The sequence below is a fragment of the Triturus cristatus genome, chromosome 1_2 (assembly GCF_964204655.1).
Source record: "Triturus cristatus chromosome 1_2, aTriCri1.1, whole genome shotgun sequence".
NCBI classification, from domain to species: domain Eukaryota; kingdom Metazoa; phylum Chordata; class Amphibia; order Caudata; family Salamandridae; genus Triturus; species Triturus cristatus.
Window position 1 is genome coordinate 477,171,515 of NC_140580.1, and position 21,633 is coordinate 477,193,147.

The following is a 21,633-nucleotide window of genomic DNA, read 5'->3' on the forward strand; positions in this document are numbered from 1 at the left end:
GTTTGGTTGTTAAATAAATCCGTAGTGACGAGTAGAACCTCCACACCCCTGCTTCGCGTTTAAAATGAAAGACAATAACAATCAGCAAGTAAAATGTAAAAAGGCTACTTACTGACACGCCGAGTCCGTGTCTCGTACACACCTACCCCGTTCTACCAGGACTGGGCGGCGGTGTCTGGAATCCCGTTGCTGTATTTAACCCGGCGTTTGACGTTGTCCCGGAAGTAATCGGAACACTAGTGATTGTATAGCTAACTAGCGGCCAGTGGCAAACCCAGTCGCCATCTTGGGTGGGGGACATCAGTCGTGCACTGGCTCTTCCAGTGATGTAGCTATCGGGACCTAGTTAGTTATTCACAAGACACTTTGATTTACAAAGGGGAGGGGGGGAGAGGGGGGGGGAAGGAGAAGAGAGGGAGACTAATTTCTTATAGCTAAATAGCGGTCGGTGACAGACCCGGTCGCCATCTTAGGTGGGGATCCTGGTATGTTAGTCATTTATCGTGCACCGGCTCTATGTCAGTATGGGAGAGTTCTGTATATCAGGGAGATGATGTTATTGGGTACTTAATTCACGGAGGTTTGATCGAAGCCCATGGAATCGCGTCGTTCAATCCTGTAACATGAGTGCCCAATCTGTACACCCACCTCTGTTCTTTTGTAAGTAGAGCATCCTTTGTGATGCTTGGAAATGATTCCAATATGAGCCAGGTGAATGACTCAGGAAGATGTCCTTTTTCTAGGAAGTGGGTGCACATCCTAGTGGTGATCTTTTTGCAGCGAAAATTGACTTCTACATTCGATAATCCTATAAAGAGAGGATCTCATAACCAGAGACAACTACTTAGATCATCATGGAAGGTCAAGGACTAAGTTTTGGGGATGATTTTGTTGACGAGATACTGAATGCCCCCTCAATTTTGGGAGCTGATGGTGGGGCAGCCACAGGGAGCCAAACAGAAGACTGGCAGTCCTTATCTTCACTAAAAAGAGACTGGGTGAAGATCACACTCCATGGCGCCCTGATGACAGAATACCTGAGGGCAAACATCGCCCCCAATGGCTTAATAGTGAAAATCTTCCCACGCATTTTTCTAGAGGATGGAACATTCAAGACCGATTGGTCACAGGTGTCATGGAAATGCACCAGAGATCTCCTCATATTGATTATTAAGACAGCCAAGAGACTAGCGGATACTCTCTTGGCAAGGATCCAATTGGCAGAAAGCACGTTGAAAAGTGCAACATCGACGACTCTTTTTAAATCTAAGCTGTCGGAAATCAACAACGAGATCGCAGAACATCGTGAATACCTGATGCGACAAAAGATCAAAAAATTACAAAAAGATGTGAACAACTTCAACAAAGAGAAAATTTACCCCTATTTAAAAGAAGATTTTGTACCTCCAAGTTCCAACAATTCTGGAGAATCCGATACAAATTCTAACTCCACTAGAAGAGGCTCCTCGAGCAACAGTAACTCGAGCTCTGACTCAACTAACTATGGTAATTCACGTAAGGGAAATCGCCAAACCTACCCTACTTTCCAACCACCTGCTTTTCAATATCCAACCTTTTGGCAATATCCTATGAATTTGCATGGCCAACCTCAATATCCTATGCCACCACAGGGCCCGCCACAGATCTACCCCCCGGTATTCAACCAGCCTTTTTTAGGCAGAGGTTGGGGCAGAGGGCGCGGGCGAAGAAGAGGAAACAACCAACAAACCCAACAAGGAACCAGAGTCCAGTGGGAAGATACTCCGAGGACAATGGAGACCAGGAGTCACACCAACATCAGGAAGAAGACTTAGTTGTCAATCTATCTGAAAGAACTCTAACTGAGATTGAACACAGAGTACTTCAAAAAGGCTTGGGCTTTGTACCAACGCCTCAGATTGATGAATTTAAACAGCAGTGCGAGATTCAACAATTTTTCCGTAAAATCAGATTAAGATCCTTTTTTGATGGAAACGAGACCACAGAACAAACAGACAGTGGCTTGCACCTAAAGTCTTCCTTCACTCCCAATATGTCAATGATTCCACCAGAAGTACTGACTTTTGAACAAGCGGTATTAAAGGACCTAGCCAATCTAACCAAACCCAATAAATACAACAATCTGTGCAAAATGGAGACTGAGGCTATTAGGACCTTATCCAACGACATATCAATTACCATTAAGCAAGCCGATAAAGGAGGAGCCACGGTCATAATGGATACATCAGATTATGACCGGGAATGTAGACGACAACTGAGTGACAGGACCTACTACACCCCGGTCTCCACCAACCCCACTCAAAACCTACTTGCTACTATCACAGCCTTAGTCTTCTCGGCTGAGAGCGAAGGCTGGATTAGCAAGAAAGAGGCCGCATTTTTGGTGAAGAAGAATCCACGCACTCCATACTTTTATACCCTACCAAAAATCCATAAGGGTATTTCACCTGTCCCTGGAAGGCCTATCGTATCAGGGATAGATTCTGTTTTGGAACCATTGTCCCAATTCTGTGACTACTTTTTACAACCTTTAGTCAAGAAGACTGCTTCTTATATACAGGACACCGCAGATCTATTAAGACTCTTGAATGAATTACCATCCACAGACGAGATCACACTATTGGTGACCCTAGATGTACAAGCTTTGTACACAAATATACCACAGAGGGCCACTCTGAATGTGATAGAAGAAGTCCTGAATCAGGGAGTTTGGGAACACAACACCCCCACGGGTTTCATTATGGAATGTGCCACCCTAACATTGACGGAGAACTTCTTCGAATTCAAAGGCCAGATTTACAAGCAGGTACAAGGAACTTGCATGGGGAGTACGGTTGCTCCTAGTCTGGCTTGCCTATATATGTCTGATTTTGAGACCCGATACATTCACCACGAGTCCAACCCATTCAGCACAGACATATACCTCTGGAAGAGGTTCATTGATGATATCCTCATCCTGTGGAAGGGGGATATGTCGACCTGTACCGAGTTTTGTGATTGGATCAATACACTTGATCCACACCTCAAGTTTTCAAAGACAGTGTCTGACAATAACATTCCCTTCCTAGATCTAAATATCAGTCTACATGGGGGCACCTTATCCACCTCTCTATACAAAAAACCAACAGATCGTAATAGTTTACTACTTTACACAAGTCATCATCCCCGTAGTCTGAGGGATAATCTACCCATTGGACAGTTCCTTAGGGTTAGACGAAATTGTAGTGACTTGGCAGACTATAGAGTAGAAGCGAAGAAATTGGCAAAGAATCTCCGGGCACGCAGCTACCCCACTAAGCAGATAGCCCTGGCCAGGAAGAGAGCCCGAAACAACAACCGTGAAGCCCTTCTAGAACCCAAAGTGACAACTCCAAATGACACTTTGACCTGTGTCACATCATTTACTCCACTGTCAAACCAGATTACTAAAACAATCAAAAAACATTGGAGCATTCTGAACACAGGCACTATGCAACTCGGGATCCCTAGATTTGCATTCAAACGTACAAAAAACTTAAAAGACACCCTGATTCACACTCGGCCACGTCCACAGGGGCCAACAATCCAGAGACAACTATGGGATTTGCCACCTGTAACTGGACATTACCCCTGTGGCTCTTGTTCAGTGTGTCCTATGACCACAACACACAAGTCTGTTCTCTTCAGGAATAATTTCAAATGGGAACTACGTCGCCATACGAATTGCAACACAGCAAACTGTATATATCTTATCACTTGCCCCTGTAGACTGCAATATATTGGCATGACCACCCGCCCAATCAAAATACGCATGACGGAACACCGCAGCAATTTTCGCTGCAAAAAGATCACCACTAGGATGTGCACCCACTTCCTAGAAAAAGGACATCTTCCTGAGTCATTCACCTGGCTCATATTGGAATCATTTCCAAGCATCACAAAGGATGCTCTACTTACAAAAGAACAGAGGTGGGTGTACAGATTGGGCACTCATGTTACAGGATTGAACGACGCGATTCCATGGGCTTCGATCAAACCTCCGTGAATTAAGTACCCAATAACATCATCTCCCTGATATACAGAACTCTCCCATACTGACATAGAGCCGGTGCACGATAAATGACTAACATACCAGGATCCCCACCTAAGATGGCGACCGGGTCTGTCACCGACCGCTATTTAGCTATAAGAAATTAGTCTCCCTCTCTTCTCCTTCCCCCCCCCTCTCCCCCCCTCCCCTTTGTAAATCAAAGTGTCTTGTGAATAACTAACTAGGTCCCGATAGCTACATCACTGGAAGAGCCAGTGCACGACTGATGTCCCCCACCCAAGATGGCGACTGGGTTTGCCACTGGCCGCTAGTTAGCTATACAATCACTAGTGTTCCGATTACTTCCGGGACAACGTCAAACGCCGCGTTAAATACAGCAACGGGATTCCAGACACCGCCGCCCAGTCCTGGTAGAACGGGGTAGGTGTGTACGAGACACGGACTCGGCGTGTCAGTAAGTAGCCTTTTTACATTTTACTTGCTGATTGTTATTGTCTTTCATTTTAAACGCGAAGCAGGGGTGTGGAGGTTCTACTCGTCACTACGGATTTATTTAACAACCAAACGGGTACCCTATAGAATTAGGGACAAGCATTCAAGAGGACGTTAACTGATCGCTCACGTTGACCACAAATTGTTTTTGATAGTTATCTCAGGGTAACCGCATTGACTAAGAGAACTTATAGAGTCAACAACATTAGCGTTAATGATAACGCGAGTGGTACATCCATCACCACCACTTTGTAACTTTTAGATTCCACACTCAAATGGACATTGATCAGTGAACTCAAACAATAACCAACATTGTTTATAAGAGCTAGTCTCTAATAAGATCCTTGCATAGTTCAGATAGTGCTCCAACCTTGGTGGGTTTATGAGTCTAATCGCAGCAAACAGCGACCCAGTTACAAAGGTCGGATTAGCCATTTCAGCAGATACATGTTTTAAATATTAGACTAGGGAGAGTACCTTGACCATACATTAGGTTCATTGTCACTTCTCTATGTATGTAACTCCATACAAAACAATGAACCGCTATTACCAAAAGAAGGATTGTTTTTATTCAGATAATTTGAGTGTCTCAAGCGTCTTTACAGAACTTAGGATGTATCTACAATAATAAGAGAAGGGGCCAACATGACCCTGGAGTTTGTCAATTTTAAAACAACCCCTGTTCCTCTAGCAGTGTTCATATATGATTACAGAACGCGAGGAACTCCTTGCGTTCATCTACCAGGAACTGCAGTGGAATATCCTTAAGAATTGCTAGGGTAAGTCCATTTATGATTTTTATCAACACCGAGTATAATAGAAGTCACTTCACAGGGTTTAGTCTTCACTTAGTTTCTTTTCACTGTTCACGTTTAGAGTGCACTTTCACCACAGTAGCACTCAGTGATTCACGAGATATCTTATGTACTTAAACAGTAACTATACAATGCTTTCTTTAACCTCCTTGGCCTTTATCCCTCCACAGGTAGACCGAGCTGCAGGTAATACCGTTTTGTGACAGAGATTGCACACTGTTTATTTAAATATTAGTTTAGATGTAGATAGACTAACATTTTTATTGGTCCTGAAGAATCGCCAGAGAACTTCTCTAAATGGAGCGAGAAACATGTCGACCTAACTGAGGCAGTGTATATAACTTAGTTAATAACTCCGAGTTAATAACACTAGACCTCAGAATCTTTTAACTAGGGGAGAAGACTTCCTAATAAATTAGTTGAGTAAGTACTTCGACCCCTATTTTAATACCCACACATCTTTCATCTACATCACTTTAGAGCCCCACACACGCACGCATCCACCGGCTTCATTGGATTTAAAAGATCTCCATAAAAGTGCTCCTTGAACAAGAGCCCGTCGGGTATTGCACCAGCCGACTCGACGCAGGAGCAGCCCGATGATGATGCAATACATTCAAGGGGGTAACGTAAATTACGATAGCCCTGAGTTTGTGTGAGGGCCTCAAAATCCAGTATTTTAAGTGTCCGTGAACACATTTTTCCCTCCCCTTTCTCATATCTTCCTGTCAGGAACAGCCTTGTTTTTGTTGTTGTATCTTCTTAGGGCACACATAGCTGGACCTCCCTCAAAAAAACGCCCTTACGCCCCCCCCTGTTCATTTTGTGGATATACCGAATGACGATAACCCAGAGTTCTACGAGGACTTATGGCACAGGGTGCGGGCCTGCGGACCGGCAGCGATACTGTGGGGGGGTGACTACAATGTGGTACTGTCGGATATTATGGATAGGCAGGGCACAACCAGAGAACATCACCCCAGGGCATCAGAGGCGCTTGGCTACATTATGCAGGAAGCAGGGCTGGTGGACTCCTGGAGGACGTTGCACCCCGGGGTCCGCGCGGGTACATGCATAACAGCTCACAGAGCGGCCTGGTCCAGATCGGACTACTGGCTGCTGTCCAGAGACTTGCACTTGTCGGTGTTAGAGGTGACCCACTTTCCGTGATCTCTCTCTGACCATGCCCCGGTATGCTTGACGCTGTCCACACCGCCGCAGTACATCCAGCCATTTAGCTGGAGGTTCCCCTCCCGGGCGCTGCGTGACCAAGTTTTTCAGCAGACTTTGCGGGAAAGACTGGAGGAATACTTCGAAATTAACGAGGGATCTGTGGATTCGCCTGGCACGCTCTGGGAGGCTTGTAAGGCGGTGACGAGAGGGCACTGCATGTCGCTAAAAACGGGAGTGCTGAGATCCATAAGAGATACATTGAGCAGGTTAGAAACGGAACTTGCGCAGCTTGAGGCTGTGCTGCTAGAGGCCCCATCTTGCAGGGCGCGTGCTGACTTCAGGACGAAGCTAACCATGTATCAAGAGGAGGCGGACAGGGAGGTTGCGTTCTTGTCTAAAGATGCTCAAGCCAGGAGGTATGGGGAAGGTGATCATGCCGGACGCACACTAGCGAACATGCTGCGTGCGCCGCGAGGATCGGAGCATGTCCTGGAGTTACAGGGGGCAGGGGGTGGCGTGGTACGAGAGCCTCCAGCTATACTGGCAGTGATGACAGATTACTACAGGGACTTGTACACCTCTAAGGTGACACCTGAGGACACGGTCCTAAGCGATTATCTAGACACCATAGCCCTAGCGTGGTTTAGTAACAATGCCAGACAATATATGGACTTGCCGTTCACGCAGGAGGACATTCGAGCGGTGATAGCCGCTCTTCCACTCAGCAAGGCACCGGGCCCTGACGGGCTGACTGCGGCCTTCTACAAAGAATATGCAGACCTACTTGTCCCGAGATTGCACAGAGTGTTTGAGGAGGCGGTGGAAAAGGGCATCCTCCCCCAGTCGATGCGTGAAGCCTTAATTGTCACGCTGCTTAAACCTGGTAAAGACCCCATCAGCCCAGACTCATATCGCCCACTCTCACTGATTAACCTCGACGCCAAAATTTACGCGAAACTACTCGCCGACCGTTTGAAATATATGCTGCCACAGATAGCGCTGTCCGATCAGTCGGGATTTGTAATGGGGAGGTCAACTTCCCATAATTTGAGAGTATTGTTTGGGCTCCTGCATTATTTAGATCCCAAGGTGCAGGCCGCGGCTGCATTGCTGGACGCCACATTCCACATTCGATTCCCTGGAGAGGAAATTCCTACGGACGTTATTTACTCGCATTGGGTTCAGCCCATCCTTTGCCAGGCGTATCGGAATACTTTATAACGATCCGACGGGCTAGGGTACGGGTAAATGGTCAGACGTCTGCCCCGATCTCCCTTACCTGTGGGACTTGGCAGGATTGCCCGTTGTCGCCATTGCTCTTTGCCATTGCAACGGAGCCGCTGGCGGCCCGTTTGCGACAACATCACACTCAGCGCAGTATTGGATTCACGTCGCGGGGCCTACTCATATCTATGTATGCCGACGACATCACCATATATATGATGAATCCGTCGGAGAATTTTGATCCGCTGATGCGAGAGGTGACACGCTACAGTGGCCTCACAGGCATAGATATTAACTGGTCAAAGTCGGCAATGTTCCCACTGACGGATGGTACGAGTCAATGCCACACGGAATTTACGATCGACTGGGTCACGGATGAGGTCAAGTATTTGGGCATACAGTTGAGCCGCTCGGTACAGGATATATGGCTGGCCAACTTGGGGGTGGCCGTGGAATGGCTGGAGAATAAGGTGAAGAGATGGAGGGCGCTGCCGCTGTCTTTGACGGGCCGCATAGCTATTGTAAAAATGGTGGTCGTGCCTAAATTTCTCTACTTGTTCGTAAACGTCCCCGTGCCAATCACGAAGGCATTCTTCCGCCGACTCCGCTCAGCCTTGATTGAACTGGTCTGGGCGGGTAAGCAGCCCAGAGTGGCGTGGAACCTCCTCACACTCCCCTTCCACCAGGGGGGCCTCGCGGCCCCGGACTTTGAGCTGTATGCGTATAGTGCACAGGCTCAATACCTGCATTACTGGCATCACCCGATTCCTTACCAGCCCCACGTGGCGATTGAGATGGACGTTGCGGCCCCCTGTCCCCTTCGAGCAGCGGTGTATCAGAGATACAAACGCTCCCAGGAGGACATTGATACTGTTGAAATGGTGCGCTGGGCCTGGTCGAACATTGCTAAGCGTGCGGGCGTTGGGGACTTATATGCGCCGAGTATGCCCCTTGCGGCTAATCCACTGCTAGGTCCATTGACAGATGCGGCGGTGGTGCGACGGGCGCAGGCCTGTGGCCTGAGGGTGGCGGGAGACTTATACCCGGACGATACCTTCCTCACAGCGCAAGCTATGGTAACAGCGCCTGAACCGACGGCTTCGGAGCTTCTTCTGTACTATCAGCTGCGGTCGGCCTGTAAATGCAGGTACCCTATGTTTCCAGATGCTCCGCCGACGCTTGCGGCTTTGGAGGACATACTCTCGAATTCCTCCTCGCGTAAATTGATTACACGTATCTATAGGGCTACTCAAAACGCAACACCTGTTGCGCATGTGGACTCCAGGTCCTCGTGGGAGGCTGAAGCGGGTATATCTATTACGGAGAAACAGTGGGAGTACTGCTGTTCCCAACTTGAAAACCTATCGCCTAATTATAGACTGCGGCTGGTACACTTCAATTATCTACACAGGACCTACCGCACGCCCATACAACTGTGTAAAATGGGACTGCGGGCCGATGCGAGCTGTTGGAGATGCGGCGAGGGGGAGGCCACGTTCTATCATCTCGTTTGGGTGTGTGGCCCAGTACACAGATTCTGGGTTGCAGTCTTCAACACCATAGGACAGATCGTAGGAGTGGAAATGGAACTGGACCCACTTGTGGCCCTCCTGGGATTCGTGAGAAATGTGCCTAAGGCCTCACGTAGGCTGGTGGCCCTTTTACTGTTACTTGCCAAGCGCCAAATAGCGATAAGCTGGAAGAAAACGGCTCCGCCGAAAATGATGGCCTGGATAGGAGCGGCGGTGTACTGTAGGGAGCAACTGACTTCCTACTGGGACCAGACTTCACAGCGCTCAAGGCCCGTAGATATATGGCAGCCGCTGGTGGACTGGTTGGCGAGGGCGAACGCGCTGGAAGATGACAGAGGGGGTGGGTTGTGGGTCTGGCGGGATGGCGTGGCTGGAGTGTGACTGCGGTGCGAGGCACGCGGGGGGTCGCCTGATATAAGTGCTCTGGAGTCTGGGGTTCGCTTTACATGGGGGAGCTGTCTGGTGTTAGAGCAGACGTCGCGCAATGCGGTCGCAGAATGGCGGCAGTTGTGACATTTCGACTAGTCATTGTTCGCTTTCTTTCGACTCTCGCTCACTGTTAGTTTTGTTGTATATTGTTTATCGTAATAGTCTTGGAATGCTGCTCAAATGTACGACCGGATGACCTGGGCGGAGAGCCTCTGCGCAACCTAGCTGCCTGCCTCCGGGTTGTTGGCTGAATAGCAGTGTACAATTTAATGGAATAATAAAGGTTTTGGAAAAAAAAAAAAATAATAATCTTTCCTAGCTTAGGCTTCTGATTTTTGTGGTTGAGAAATTTGAGAACAGCTGCTTTGATGAGATCTTTTATGTAATTAAAAGTGTTTTATAAATGTGATCCATCCTCTCATGCTCCCTGAATCTTTTGTTGAACTGAGCAAAACATTGCTTTTTAAATATTCTGTTATTAAATATTCTGAAAATCCCTTTATGTTTTCTGCTGAACATTTAAGGATTAAATAGCAGGATAAACAGAAGAAATGTGTTAAGAAGACTGACAAAGAAAAAAAGATGGATGTAATATCCTTCCTATTAAGGACTTTGACAAAACACATAGTATATTGTGAATAAGTAGTTTCATATTCAAATATCTAGTTGTACTGTAAATACAAAGGCAGATGGGGTATTCATTCTGATTGAGATATACTTTTCTGGTATTATTTTTAAAGTATTAGAGATGATGAAGATTAACTTTAGTCATTTATTGTGTAACTAATCATTTTCCTATAGCATTGGATAACATATGTCTCCATGTTATGACTCTGACCCTTTTTTAAACAAATTGATGTGATTGCTATCAGAAATTCAAGGAAGGAATTTGATGACAGGAGGATACTTAAATATGGATTAGATAGACAATAGCATGTAACAATATTAACATACAACCACCATGATAATCTGGTGGGTGCATTAAATATATTATAATCACTTTTGATTTAGTTGATTTTTGGCAGAGACGACATCCACCTTTAATAGGCTATACTTTTTCTAATCGTAATACAGGTTTTAAGCTGGCAGTAAGATGTTGGATGCAATAACTGACTATAGAATTGGAGAGAATGTGATCTCTGGTAATGCAGATGTTGAAATGTCCATATGAATACTTGATTTCTAATCTACAGGGAAAATCTGACACTTTAGATCCTTCTTTTTTATTGTCATTTTTTAAAGCTAGAATAAAGGAAGAATTAAATATTTGATTATATGCTTGTCAGAAGGGCACAGTGTATGATATGTTTGTTTTGCAGGATGCTATAATGTCAATCCTCTTAATGCAATTATACTATTATTTCTTCTATTCATAAAAATAAATTATGCAGGATGGAAATAGGGAGATTAGAAAAAATTGAAAACCTTAAGACCTTATTTGATGTGGGCTGTAATTTATAAAATTGTTGGCTATTCAAGATAAAATTCATATATTTTTAAACCGGCAAACCTTTTACGAACAGGGTGACAGAAGTGGAAAGTTGATGCATTGAGGTTAAAATATAGGGACTTCCAGAAAGGTTTGTTCTATTGTTGAAGATCTAGGGACAATACTTATGATGAAAGACTTTATTAATGACACACTTTACTTTCATTGCAGCAAATTATATACCAGAGACTTCAGCTGAGACATTGAATGCATGTTTCCAGCTCTCCATCAAGAAAACTCCTGAAAGATTGATGATCCTATTGAATGTGGTGAAATTAAGATTCCAACTACATCTCTTAAGACTGTGAAATCTCCTGCAAGGATTGCTTAGCTATTTGACTCTACACAAGGTTTTCAGAAAGTTTGTGCCCTGTGTTATTTTAAAAGTTTCAAAAATTTGGAAAAGTGAAGGCTCTCATTTACTATTTGTAATGCATTGAACACAGTTTTGGTGTAACTTTTCAATTATATGCATCTTTCCAATAAAATATGTTATAACTTCCACAGTGTATATTTACTACAGAACCAACAGATTTCTCAAAGCTTAAGCACTCAGCCCTTACCTTTCCTTGTGGCCTCGGCACTTGATCGATTCTTAGGAGCACATAGCAGTAATCTAAGAAGCTGAAAATGTGAGTTATGTCAAGAGGAAAGCAAGAATTACTCCTCCATCAGTAAGAAGATGTGTTGTGGATACAGCAGATATCTGTTATGGAGGCATTTTGTTTTAAATACATTTTTTGCTGAGTTTTATATAGCGCAAACTTGACCCGAATCCAATCAGGTATCAGAGCGCTTTACACAGCACCAAGTACGTTACATGAGGACACACATTAATTTTTTTTTGTTTGGCACTGGGGAGATTAAGTGATTTGCCCAGAATCACAGGATGTTCAGCGTCATTGCCGAGGCTCGAACCCAGTTCCCCAGGTCCGAGGTTGAGCGCCCTAGCCGTTAGGCCAACTCCTCTACCCCGCATTAAATTAACTATTTTCTAAAAACATTTGGGCACATGAGTTACTTTGTTACTGATTAATGGATATCTGAGAGATGTATGGCCACCAATTGCAATTGCTGATGTTGCAGTAGAAGTGGCATACCAAGTGGGAAAGGAATCAAAAAGCAACCAATTCCAAGGCAAGTGTTTGTGCATTGTTGCAAACTTCAGATATATCTGCTTAGATCCAATTTCTCCAACAGGTAGATTGTCAGGTCCCAGTAGCTCTCAGGCTACTCCTGAGTAGCTTGTACATGATAATTGACTGTCAGCTGGTTTGATATTATACATCTGCCCACCAGCTAAGCTGGCCCTCTAAAACAGACCCCCATTTCTGTGAGGACTTGGAAGCTGACAGTGCAATGCACTGTTGAATATCCTCTACTGAAAAAAATCTTTCTTTCGTTACTTATTTCTTTTTTCCTTTTTCTCTCCTCCCTTTTGGCTCTCTTTTTACCACTCTTTCCTTTCTTTTATCTTCTTCTGTTCCAATGAATGTTTCTTATGTGTTTCTTGATTTCTTTTCTTCTTTTTCTCTTAGGAAATGTACCCAGTGGGAGACTGTATCAGGACGGGGGGTTAAAGGACAAAAATGGGGGGAAAAAGTAAAGCCAAAATAAAAAGGAGAAACCCTCTGACAGTTAACCTACGGCAATAGATTGTCAGCGGAGGAACCCGACGCCCCCCGCCTCCCAACCCCCGCTCACCTAGCTGCAGGTGAAGAACAGAAAGCAGTTAACCAGTGACCCATGCAGCACTGATGAAGTCGAAGAGCAAGGCCCAGAGCTCTCCGATACCAGTGACCAATACACAAAACAGAGGAGAGACCCCCTTCCCCGGGGTACGCGGCCCCAGGGATCATGCCAATAGAACACAGAGCCCTGACTTGCATGTGGGTGCCTGACCCTAAGATGGCTGCCTCTGGGGACATCTGACACCAATTTTCTAATAATGGGCACCATGAGTGGGCTCCTTTCCAAAGCACTCCTTCTCTCTTTGTTGAGGAGGGATCCCACATTTATGACCTGGAGTCTCAGAGACCCCTCTGAGAGAGTCCACATCGACATGGGAGTCTCACATAGCGCAGGCCTGGGTTTTGTATCCCATTATCGCTGGGACCAAAGCACCGTACACCGTGACCTGAGCGCTCAATGGGACTTTTGACTATGCCCCCCCTAGGCGGAAACTATAACCTTTCTGTATGTACTGCGGTGCCAAAGCAAACTTTGGCCGATGACTGGTGGAGCTGTACCATGCAGCTTTAGAGGAGTTTGGCTCTGGTTCACCACTCGGGCGTCACCTACCCAGCCGGAATTCGGACACTGTTTTTCCTTGTCTCCCCGTTGTGCCTCCTACACCCTCCCCTCTTCTTCCCTTCATTATTCTCCGTCTTCCTCCTCTCTTCCTTCCCTCTCTCCACTAATCTTCTCTCCCCTTGCCTATTTTTTTCCTCATGTTTATGCTATGCTTTTGTGCTCTTGTAATTCCTGTAACTACGCTCCAGTAACTGATGTAACTTTGTAACCATGTTACGAAACATTGTTTCTTCCTCATGTAAAGCGCTTCGATAACTCCGGATCTAGTCAGTGCTATATAAAACTCAATAAATAAAAAAATAAAAAATACTATCTCTTTTGTTTTGGTTTATTTCTCAGTTTATTTCATCTTGTTCTTTCTATGTCATTCTTTCTTTCCTTCTTTACCTTTCACTTTCTTATTCGTTCATCTGTATTTCTCTGTCTTTCTTTCTTGCTATGCTTTTTCTCTACATTTTACTTTCTGTTCTCATTTCTTCCTGTATTTCTCCCATGTTCCTCTTTTTTCTCTGCTTATTTCAGTCTTCTTCGTCTGTTTCCTTCTTTCCTTTTCTTTTATTCTCTCCTTCTTTCCCTTTCTTCATTTCTAGAATAGTTTTTTGTCCTTTTCTTTTAATGCCCATCCATGCTTTCTCTCCTTCGTTCTCCATTTCTTTATATTTTCCCCCTCTTTAATGTTTTCTCTCTTTGTTCCTCTCTTTCTTGTTTTCTCTATTTCTTTCTCTACATTCTTTCTTCTTTCAGTTTTGCATTCTTTCTGTCATCCTCTTTTTATCTCCACCTGTCTTCCTTTCACTCTCTCTTACTTTATTTATTTCTATGCTTTTTTTTTTGTTCTCTGTTTTTCCTACTGCTTTATACAATTTTCTCCTGTTGTCTGTTTCTTCCCTTCTTTGTTTCTCTCACTTTTATCTCCTTCCATTCTCTCCTTTTCTTTCTTTTTCTTTTTCTGCCTTTCATTTTTAGCTCTTGCTCCTTTACTCTGCCTCCATTTCTTCTCTTCCTTCATTCAGTTTGTTGTTAGTTTCTTATTTCTTCCTGTTTCCCTTTTCCTTCTCTCTCTTTCTTTCCTGATATACTTTAGCTCCTTTCGGTTTTTTACTCTTTCCTTCTTAGCTGTCTTTGTTCTCTTTCTTTTCTACGTTGTATTTCCTTTTCTCCTTTCTTTCTCACCTCTTTTTTATCTTGTTCTCTCATTTCTCTCTCTGTGTTAGAGCTCTCTCTCTCTCCCTTAAGAGCAGAGACAAAACAGATCCTTTGGGACTCCACAGATAAATCTTTTGCTGCCCAAATCTTGTGCCTTTAATTTGACGAGCTCCCTGGGGCAGGACTTGGAAATCGAGTGGCACATGTGTACCCTTATCGCATCCCTACATTAGGCAACAATTCAGTATTGTTTACAATTATAAGAAGTAGCTCTAACTATGGAAAAGTTTAATGAGCTCTGGCTTAGATTACGATATATGTATGCAGTTAGTATGAGAAAATAAAAAACTTGCATCTTTTAGGACATGTCCAAAAGGAGTGTTAACTAAGGCCAAATGATTATCCACTTCTCTGCAGAATAGGTACTCCTTATTTGAATGTACATTGTACAGTCTAAATTGTGAAATCTAATTAGTTTTACTTCAGATATGTACTTCTATGTTGTGGTTCATTCTCTTCATTGTTGTGAATTATTTCTATTCCCAATGTGTATGCTTTAATTTCCTTTGTGTGTTTTTACCTGTGCCCTGGTTCCTTCTATTTTCCTCTAGTATTTTGTCTTTTTCTTTATTTTTTCCATATGGGAATACCCCACCTTTGATCTATTTTTGTTTAATTTCCCTGTTGTTTTTTCCCTTATGGGTCTTTATTTTCATTATCCCCATCTATATAATTTCTAAGAGTGTGGAGTATTACAATTTGTTTTTGCACACTGTCACTTATAAAGTGTTGGAATTCTCAATGTTGAAATTCTACCACTTTGTTTTCTAGGTGATTATGTTTGAAATTGCCAATATATTATTAATGAAATAAAAAGAGACAAAACTTATCTGGAAAAAGGTAGTCTGACAACAGTTATATTAATAATTCAGAATTGATAAAGTTGGGCACTAACAACTAGCAAATGTTATAAGATAGCCTAGCTATTATGTTGAGAATCATAGCGCAGTTGATCTATCTTTGTCTAAGAACCCTTTTTTAGGTTTCACTCTAGTAAAAACTGAATCTGTATTATAAGATGGACAGAAATTGACTTCAACTGGTTTATAAGTTACAAATCTCCAAAAAAGGCGACAGCTGTGAGGTAATCACCGTAGCTGTGATTTTTGTTGGTGCATGAAGTAGTGATATAGTCCTGTAATCAAACAACGTGAGAAGGTTTAGGGACTGCTTCCTACAAAAGAACATGACAAAAGCTCAAAGTATTATTGGCAACTCCTGGTCAGAAAAGAGGATGAAATTAAATGATGCAAAATTGGGGGTATGTGTTTATTTGGACACTGGGTGAGAGTATGAAGACCTGTCAGAAGGCAGGTTTAGCCTTGGGTTAACCTCTTCTGTGCCCATGACGAGATAGTCTCGTCATGGAGCACGGTCGCGCTGTGCCCATGACGAGACTATCTCGTCATGAACCCCACCCACTAATGTAACGCCCGGCACAGGAGGGGGAAAGGGCGTGGCACAGAAGGGGTTAATGTTACTAGAAGCAAAAAGAAACTCACAAATATTTGCAATATTTGTGAAAAACCTATAGATTTTACAGAGAAGCTTTGGAATGAAAACCTAATGATAAGAGAGATATTAAAATATAGTTTTAAAAAATCATCTGATGAATTGGAAGAAGTGAACAACCTCAGTTACAGAAATAAGAACAAGCTTTTTTCAGCAAAGTTTTAAAGCTTCTTTAAGTTACATGTGGCTCCATTTAACTATCTTGTCTTGTTACTTCACCAAATGTGTACTTTTATTTCGGACAGAATTTCCCCTGAGGTTGAGTCTTTACAACACCAAAGAACACAATGAGCTCATGTTTTATGTTTAGTAGATTTCATCAAAAGCATCAAAGGCATTCTGTGCTCAGGATTCAAACCATTCATAGAAAGACTAAAGTCATCCAGTATAATTCAAATATTTGATAATAACACACAAGTAATCATATTAGAAGAAAGCCTTTCATATGTAACTCAGTGAGGAGAGGACCAGTAGTTGACAATAGCAAGTAAAAATAATTACCAAAATGATCACTGAACGCACATTAAATAAATAAAACAGGGTACAAAGAGGCTAATATATAAAATGAATACAGATAACAAGAAATCATGTTTCCAAGCTTCAAATTAGGATCCAAGGAAACAAATTTAAATGCAGAGATAAATACATTTAGTTAATGAACAATCAGAGAGATAAGCAATTACTTTTAGAATTCATAGTACAAAAGAGTTTCAAAACGAGTGAGTGACTTTCTCTTCACAGATATAGATTGACTGGTGTTTTGTAGGTAATGTATTCAGCCATCAACCAACAAACTGTCAACTAAATGCAGGTTTCTTATATTTCTTATATAAAGGTAAATTCAGATGATATTGTTAAAGTTATGGAAATCACCTACTTATCATTGTGGTTCCACCTGCAAGGGCAGCTTTGGTGCCTTGAAAGAAGTCATCAGCAGCAGTCATTCCCATGATCGGCATCTGCAGTCTAGTGTGGACATCAATTCCTCCAGGTATAACCATTAGCCCATTAGCATTAACAGTTTTTACTCCACCAGGAACAATGAGATTTTCTCCAATTTGCCTGTAAATATGACCAGATTCCTTCAATTATTTTATTGTATTATAGAATTTGTATAGTGCTTACTACCTCTGTGTGGGGCGACAAACCACAGGGATAGCAGACAACACCTTGGAGTGTGGGTGGAAGAAAGTTGTTCATCTTTTGAACCTTCGTAGGAAGTGTGTGATGTGGCCACTGGGGTGCACTTATGTTCTGGGATTCAGCGCCTGGCAGTGTGATAGGAGGTGATATGTGAGTGACAGATATGAAAATTATAATTGTAATAAGAAATAAAACATATAGGCGGCTACACAACACTCGCTAAACCATAGGGGCTTCAGGATGTAGTGTGTATGTACTCCAGAAAAGGGGGATAATCAGAGAAGGCCCAGTAATCCATATGGCCACATAAACCAGGCAGAGATGTTGTAGCATGAGTAAACGGGAGACAAAAATGTGAATTGGTGGCCTCCCCATGTACTCTTTTTTTTGTAATTATTTTTTACTTAAAGGCAGAGATACTACCCATTGGTGAATAAAACACCCCATGAGGGAGATAGGAAGTGGAAGAGCAACCAAGCTGGCAACCTGGGTAAAAACGCACAATCTTTAAGAGGCTCCAATTGGACTTACGCATGTTATGTCAATGTAAGCCAATATTTTGAGCAGGGGCGCACACCCCAAGCTCCTCTTAAGCTCCTGAAGGCTCCCAACAGTATGCGAGTCCCAGTAGGGTGAGTGCTAGTTAGGTTGTGGCTCAGACCATAGCCAGAATCACGATTAAACCTGCAGAGTTCAGAGTAGTTTGAAGACCTATTAAAGATTTTGAATATCTTAAATCTTAATAACAGAAAAAATGGCTAGCTATTTACAATTAATGGGCACATAACATTTTAACCATACGATGTCCATGCAAATAAACTGTGATGTCACTGACCATGTCATGAGTCATGTAATATGTGAGGTCATAAGCAGTGCATTGCTCGAGCGTAAGTGATAATTAGCTCAGGTAACTATAACTGCTGAATTTCACCAGTTTTGTACGAGTGAAATCTGAGCCTAACTATAATGTCCCTGTAACCTTTGCTTTTTTCAGTGAAAAAAAATAAATAGGTCAGGATTTCCATAGGTAAAGAGTTTGTTGCTTTGATACTTACTTTGATGCTATTTGACGAATCGTCTCAAAACTTTTAAATAAAAAGTTAATTAACCTCAGCTCCTTCAGAGCGATCCATCAAGCGGGGGGCCAAGAAAACAGGGAGCTCCCAAAATGCGTTTTCCCTTGCAATTTATAAAAGGGATTTTAGACACTGATACAGAGAAAAAAAATTGGTGTAAATCTGTTCATTTATTTTTGAGCAATGAAGGCTCAAAAAATAGAGAGATCTGGATGGTTGTTCTGCTGGAGTCCTGTGGGACCACAAGTTTAAAAAAATACAGCATTCTGATTGCCCAAGCCTGTTTTTTTCCAGTTGCTGCTGGACTGAGAGATCAGATTGGATGATCGCAACATTGAAAGAAATATTGTGGCCTCCATTAGATGACATGGGGACCTGGTGGGGCGTGAGGTATAGTTTGCTCAGTAAAGTAAAACTGGTGATTTTCAATATTTTTTGTTTTAAAATGCTAGTTAATATATTATTACAAGGCCTAACGTTAATGTCACTTTAACTTTAGCTTTCTTTCAGTGAATTTGTACAGTTTTATTAATGAAACCTAAATTTTTAGTACCTTACCTGAGGACTGAAGCTGTGGAGAAGCTACTGGTTACTAAGTGCATGGAATACACTCCACTTTATTAACCAATATGGGGCATACAGTAAAAAGGTCAGCCAAAGAGGAGGCAGTTATTGTCCAAATGTATGCTCATTATCTTCCTTTTACAGTTTTATTTATGCAGAAAAACTTGCTAAAATGTTGCTATAACTGTGAGTGTGGCAAGTCATCTCTATTTTTGCACACAAGTTTTGAACAATTTAGTCATGTGCTACAAGAGTGAAGGAAATGTTGGTTAACTTGTTCTTAAGTAAATAGGGTGATAAAATGATTAGCTTTCTAAAACAGACTAAAACTGTGCTTTTTTAAACGTGTCAAAGTTGATTACCTTAACAATCCAACAGATTTAAGAAAAATACTACAAACTAGATTTTCTGCATTTAGGTTAATCAGTATGCTTAAGTTACTGGAAACATTTGTTGTTAATTATCTATGTTTCTGATCTATGTTTTAATTTCTTTAATGATGCCTGTTCGAAGCACATCAACTGTCATTACTAAAACATTATTCACATTGCATATATGGGTTTCTGTGTTTCACATATTATCATCACAATTTACGCTTAAACTCCTGGGGGATGAGGCAACCAGCTTCCTGACTTCAAAATCCACCACAGAAAGGATGCAGGTCATAGTGAGGATTTCTCTCCACACTCCCAGGTCACATTCCCCTATGAAAATAAATTCAGAACACTAGATTTCTTTGGACAGGAATCCTACCTCAGAATGGTACACCCACTAGTAGTAAGTAGGAAAGGAAGAACAGTTCGGGCTTGGGAGGTGGTGAATTTCTTTGGTGTTTGTTGGGAATAACAAGCTGGCCTTGGATGAAGTTTGGATAAAGGATGGAATGAGGATAAGTTAACTAGCCTCCAGCTATATTGTGAAACGGGAACCGGGATATGTTTAGCAGAAGACTTATCCCTGAAAAAGGAAGAAGATCAATTTGCTTAAATTGCAATCACAGACTGGCTTTCCCTTTTAAAACCTCTAACTTGGACAACTCCAAGGCGAAAACATCCGATATAAGTAAACACTTTATTATTTTCTGCTTCAGATCCCAACCTATTTGTTTGTCTGAGTACTGGTGAGAGGTGTCTCTAGATCTGAAACTGAAACTCGACTTTTGGTTATTCCCTACTGATTATGTGGTTTTAGCCTCTTCATAATCCTGAGGAGATGGTGGTCCAGGTTCCACGAAGTTTCAAGCTTACCATGTGGAACATCCCTCCTTATTTTCAAAGAGTGCAGAAGGCATGTGAGAAGGAGGCACCAGTGACACCTTTGGAAAAAGAAACTGTATAGACCCGTTGAACATGAAAATGGCTTCTATGTTATATTGATTTAATGTTAAACGCATTTTAAACTGGAGATGCTGTTATTGTATGTTCTTCAGGTAGGCTTGGCACCCTATCCCGGGGGTCCTTCAGAGATGAAAAATCCCAACTTTACAAAAAGCTTTATTTCTTTTTTTTATTATATAAATTGTCCCAAACTTTTAGTAAACTTTCCTCTGACTACTATCGAAGGGTTCAATTTGAAGGAATGATCAACAAAAGTTCAGTTTAGGTACAGTTGGTTTTTGGTGATACTTTCGGCAGCAGAATATTTCAGCTGTTATTAGTGATGTCTGAATAGGAAATTATAGCTATTCTGAAGACTATTTTGCACAACTAGCAAGCGGACCTTTCGTGCTAGGAAAAAACCTTAAGCAAATAAAGTAATATGTGGCAATATATTGCCATATAATATGAATTTGAGGCACAAATCCGCACAGACAAACACTGTCTTGTAATATTTGATCTACTATGAGAGAAAATGTAAAGAACAACTTTGCTTTAGGTAGATTTTCTGATTGCACAGAACATTTTCCAAAATACATAATCATTTTATGGAAGTCAATGTTCTTAGTCAGAAATTGAGGAAAATAGGGTTTCTCCACAGACTGGTGAGGCGATCTCAGAAAAGAGTTGGGTATGAAAACACAAAATTTCTTCTCACTTTGAAAGACCATCTATTGCATCACAACATGTATGTACTAATAGTTTTGGAATGACTAGCATTACTCTGATTAACTGCATTTGCTTGCCTTTCCCGAAACAAGAAATCTCTGAAACTTTTTTTGTAAACGTCTTTAGTGAGCTCACTAAATATTTGCCCATCAATGGACTTTGGGGTCTGAAACCACTGACAAGACACTACAAAAGTGATGATTATTCTGAATGTTTCACAAGTAAAAGATGCCAGTCATTTAAATATGCAGATAATGCAAGCAACTTAATCAATATACATCTACTGTAGAAAATGCAGATGCGGCAAGCAGTACACAGGAAAAATGTCACATATAATCCGCATTCAGAACATAAACTGTTAATTAAATGTGAAGTGATGAATGCACCTTTAGTAGACCATTATGTTGCACAATAGCATGCTCCCAGTCAGATTAGGCAGCAAATTGTTGAATGCCTTTCGATGTCAACATAATGAAATCATTCTGATGAATTCTCTCTTTGAAAGAAAACAAATTGATTTACAAAATTGATTCAGTGAATAAAGAACTCAACCAAAATATTGAATGAAAGATTTTGTGCCATACATTATT

The 21,633-nt window shown here is 42.2% G+C and overlaps 1 protein-coding gene across 2 annotated transcripts in view; it reads right to left on the reverse strand.

Moving 5' to 3' along the window:
- The window catches only part of DPYSL4 (dihydropyrimidinase like 4), a 186,158-nt gene that overhangs the window by 132,608 nt on the left and 31,917 nt on the right, over positions 1–21,633 (reverse strand). For both annotated transcript variants that reach the window (XM_085606201.1, XM_085606200.1), the window contains exon 3: positions 17,093–17,277. In XM_085606201.1, the coding sequence (XP_085462327.1) occupies positions 17,093–17,277 (185 nt within the window). The remainder of the gene's footprint in view (positions 1–17,092; positions 17,278–21,633) is intronic.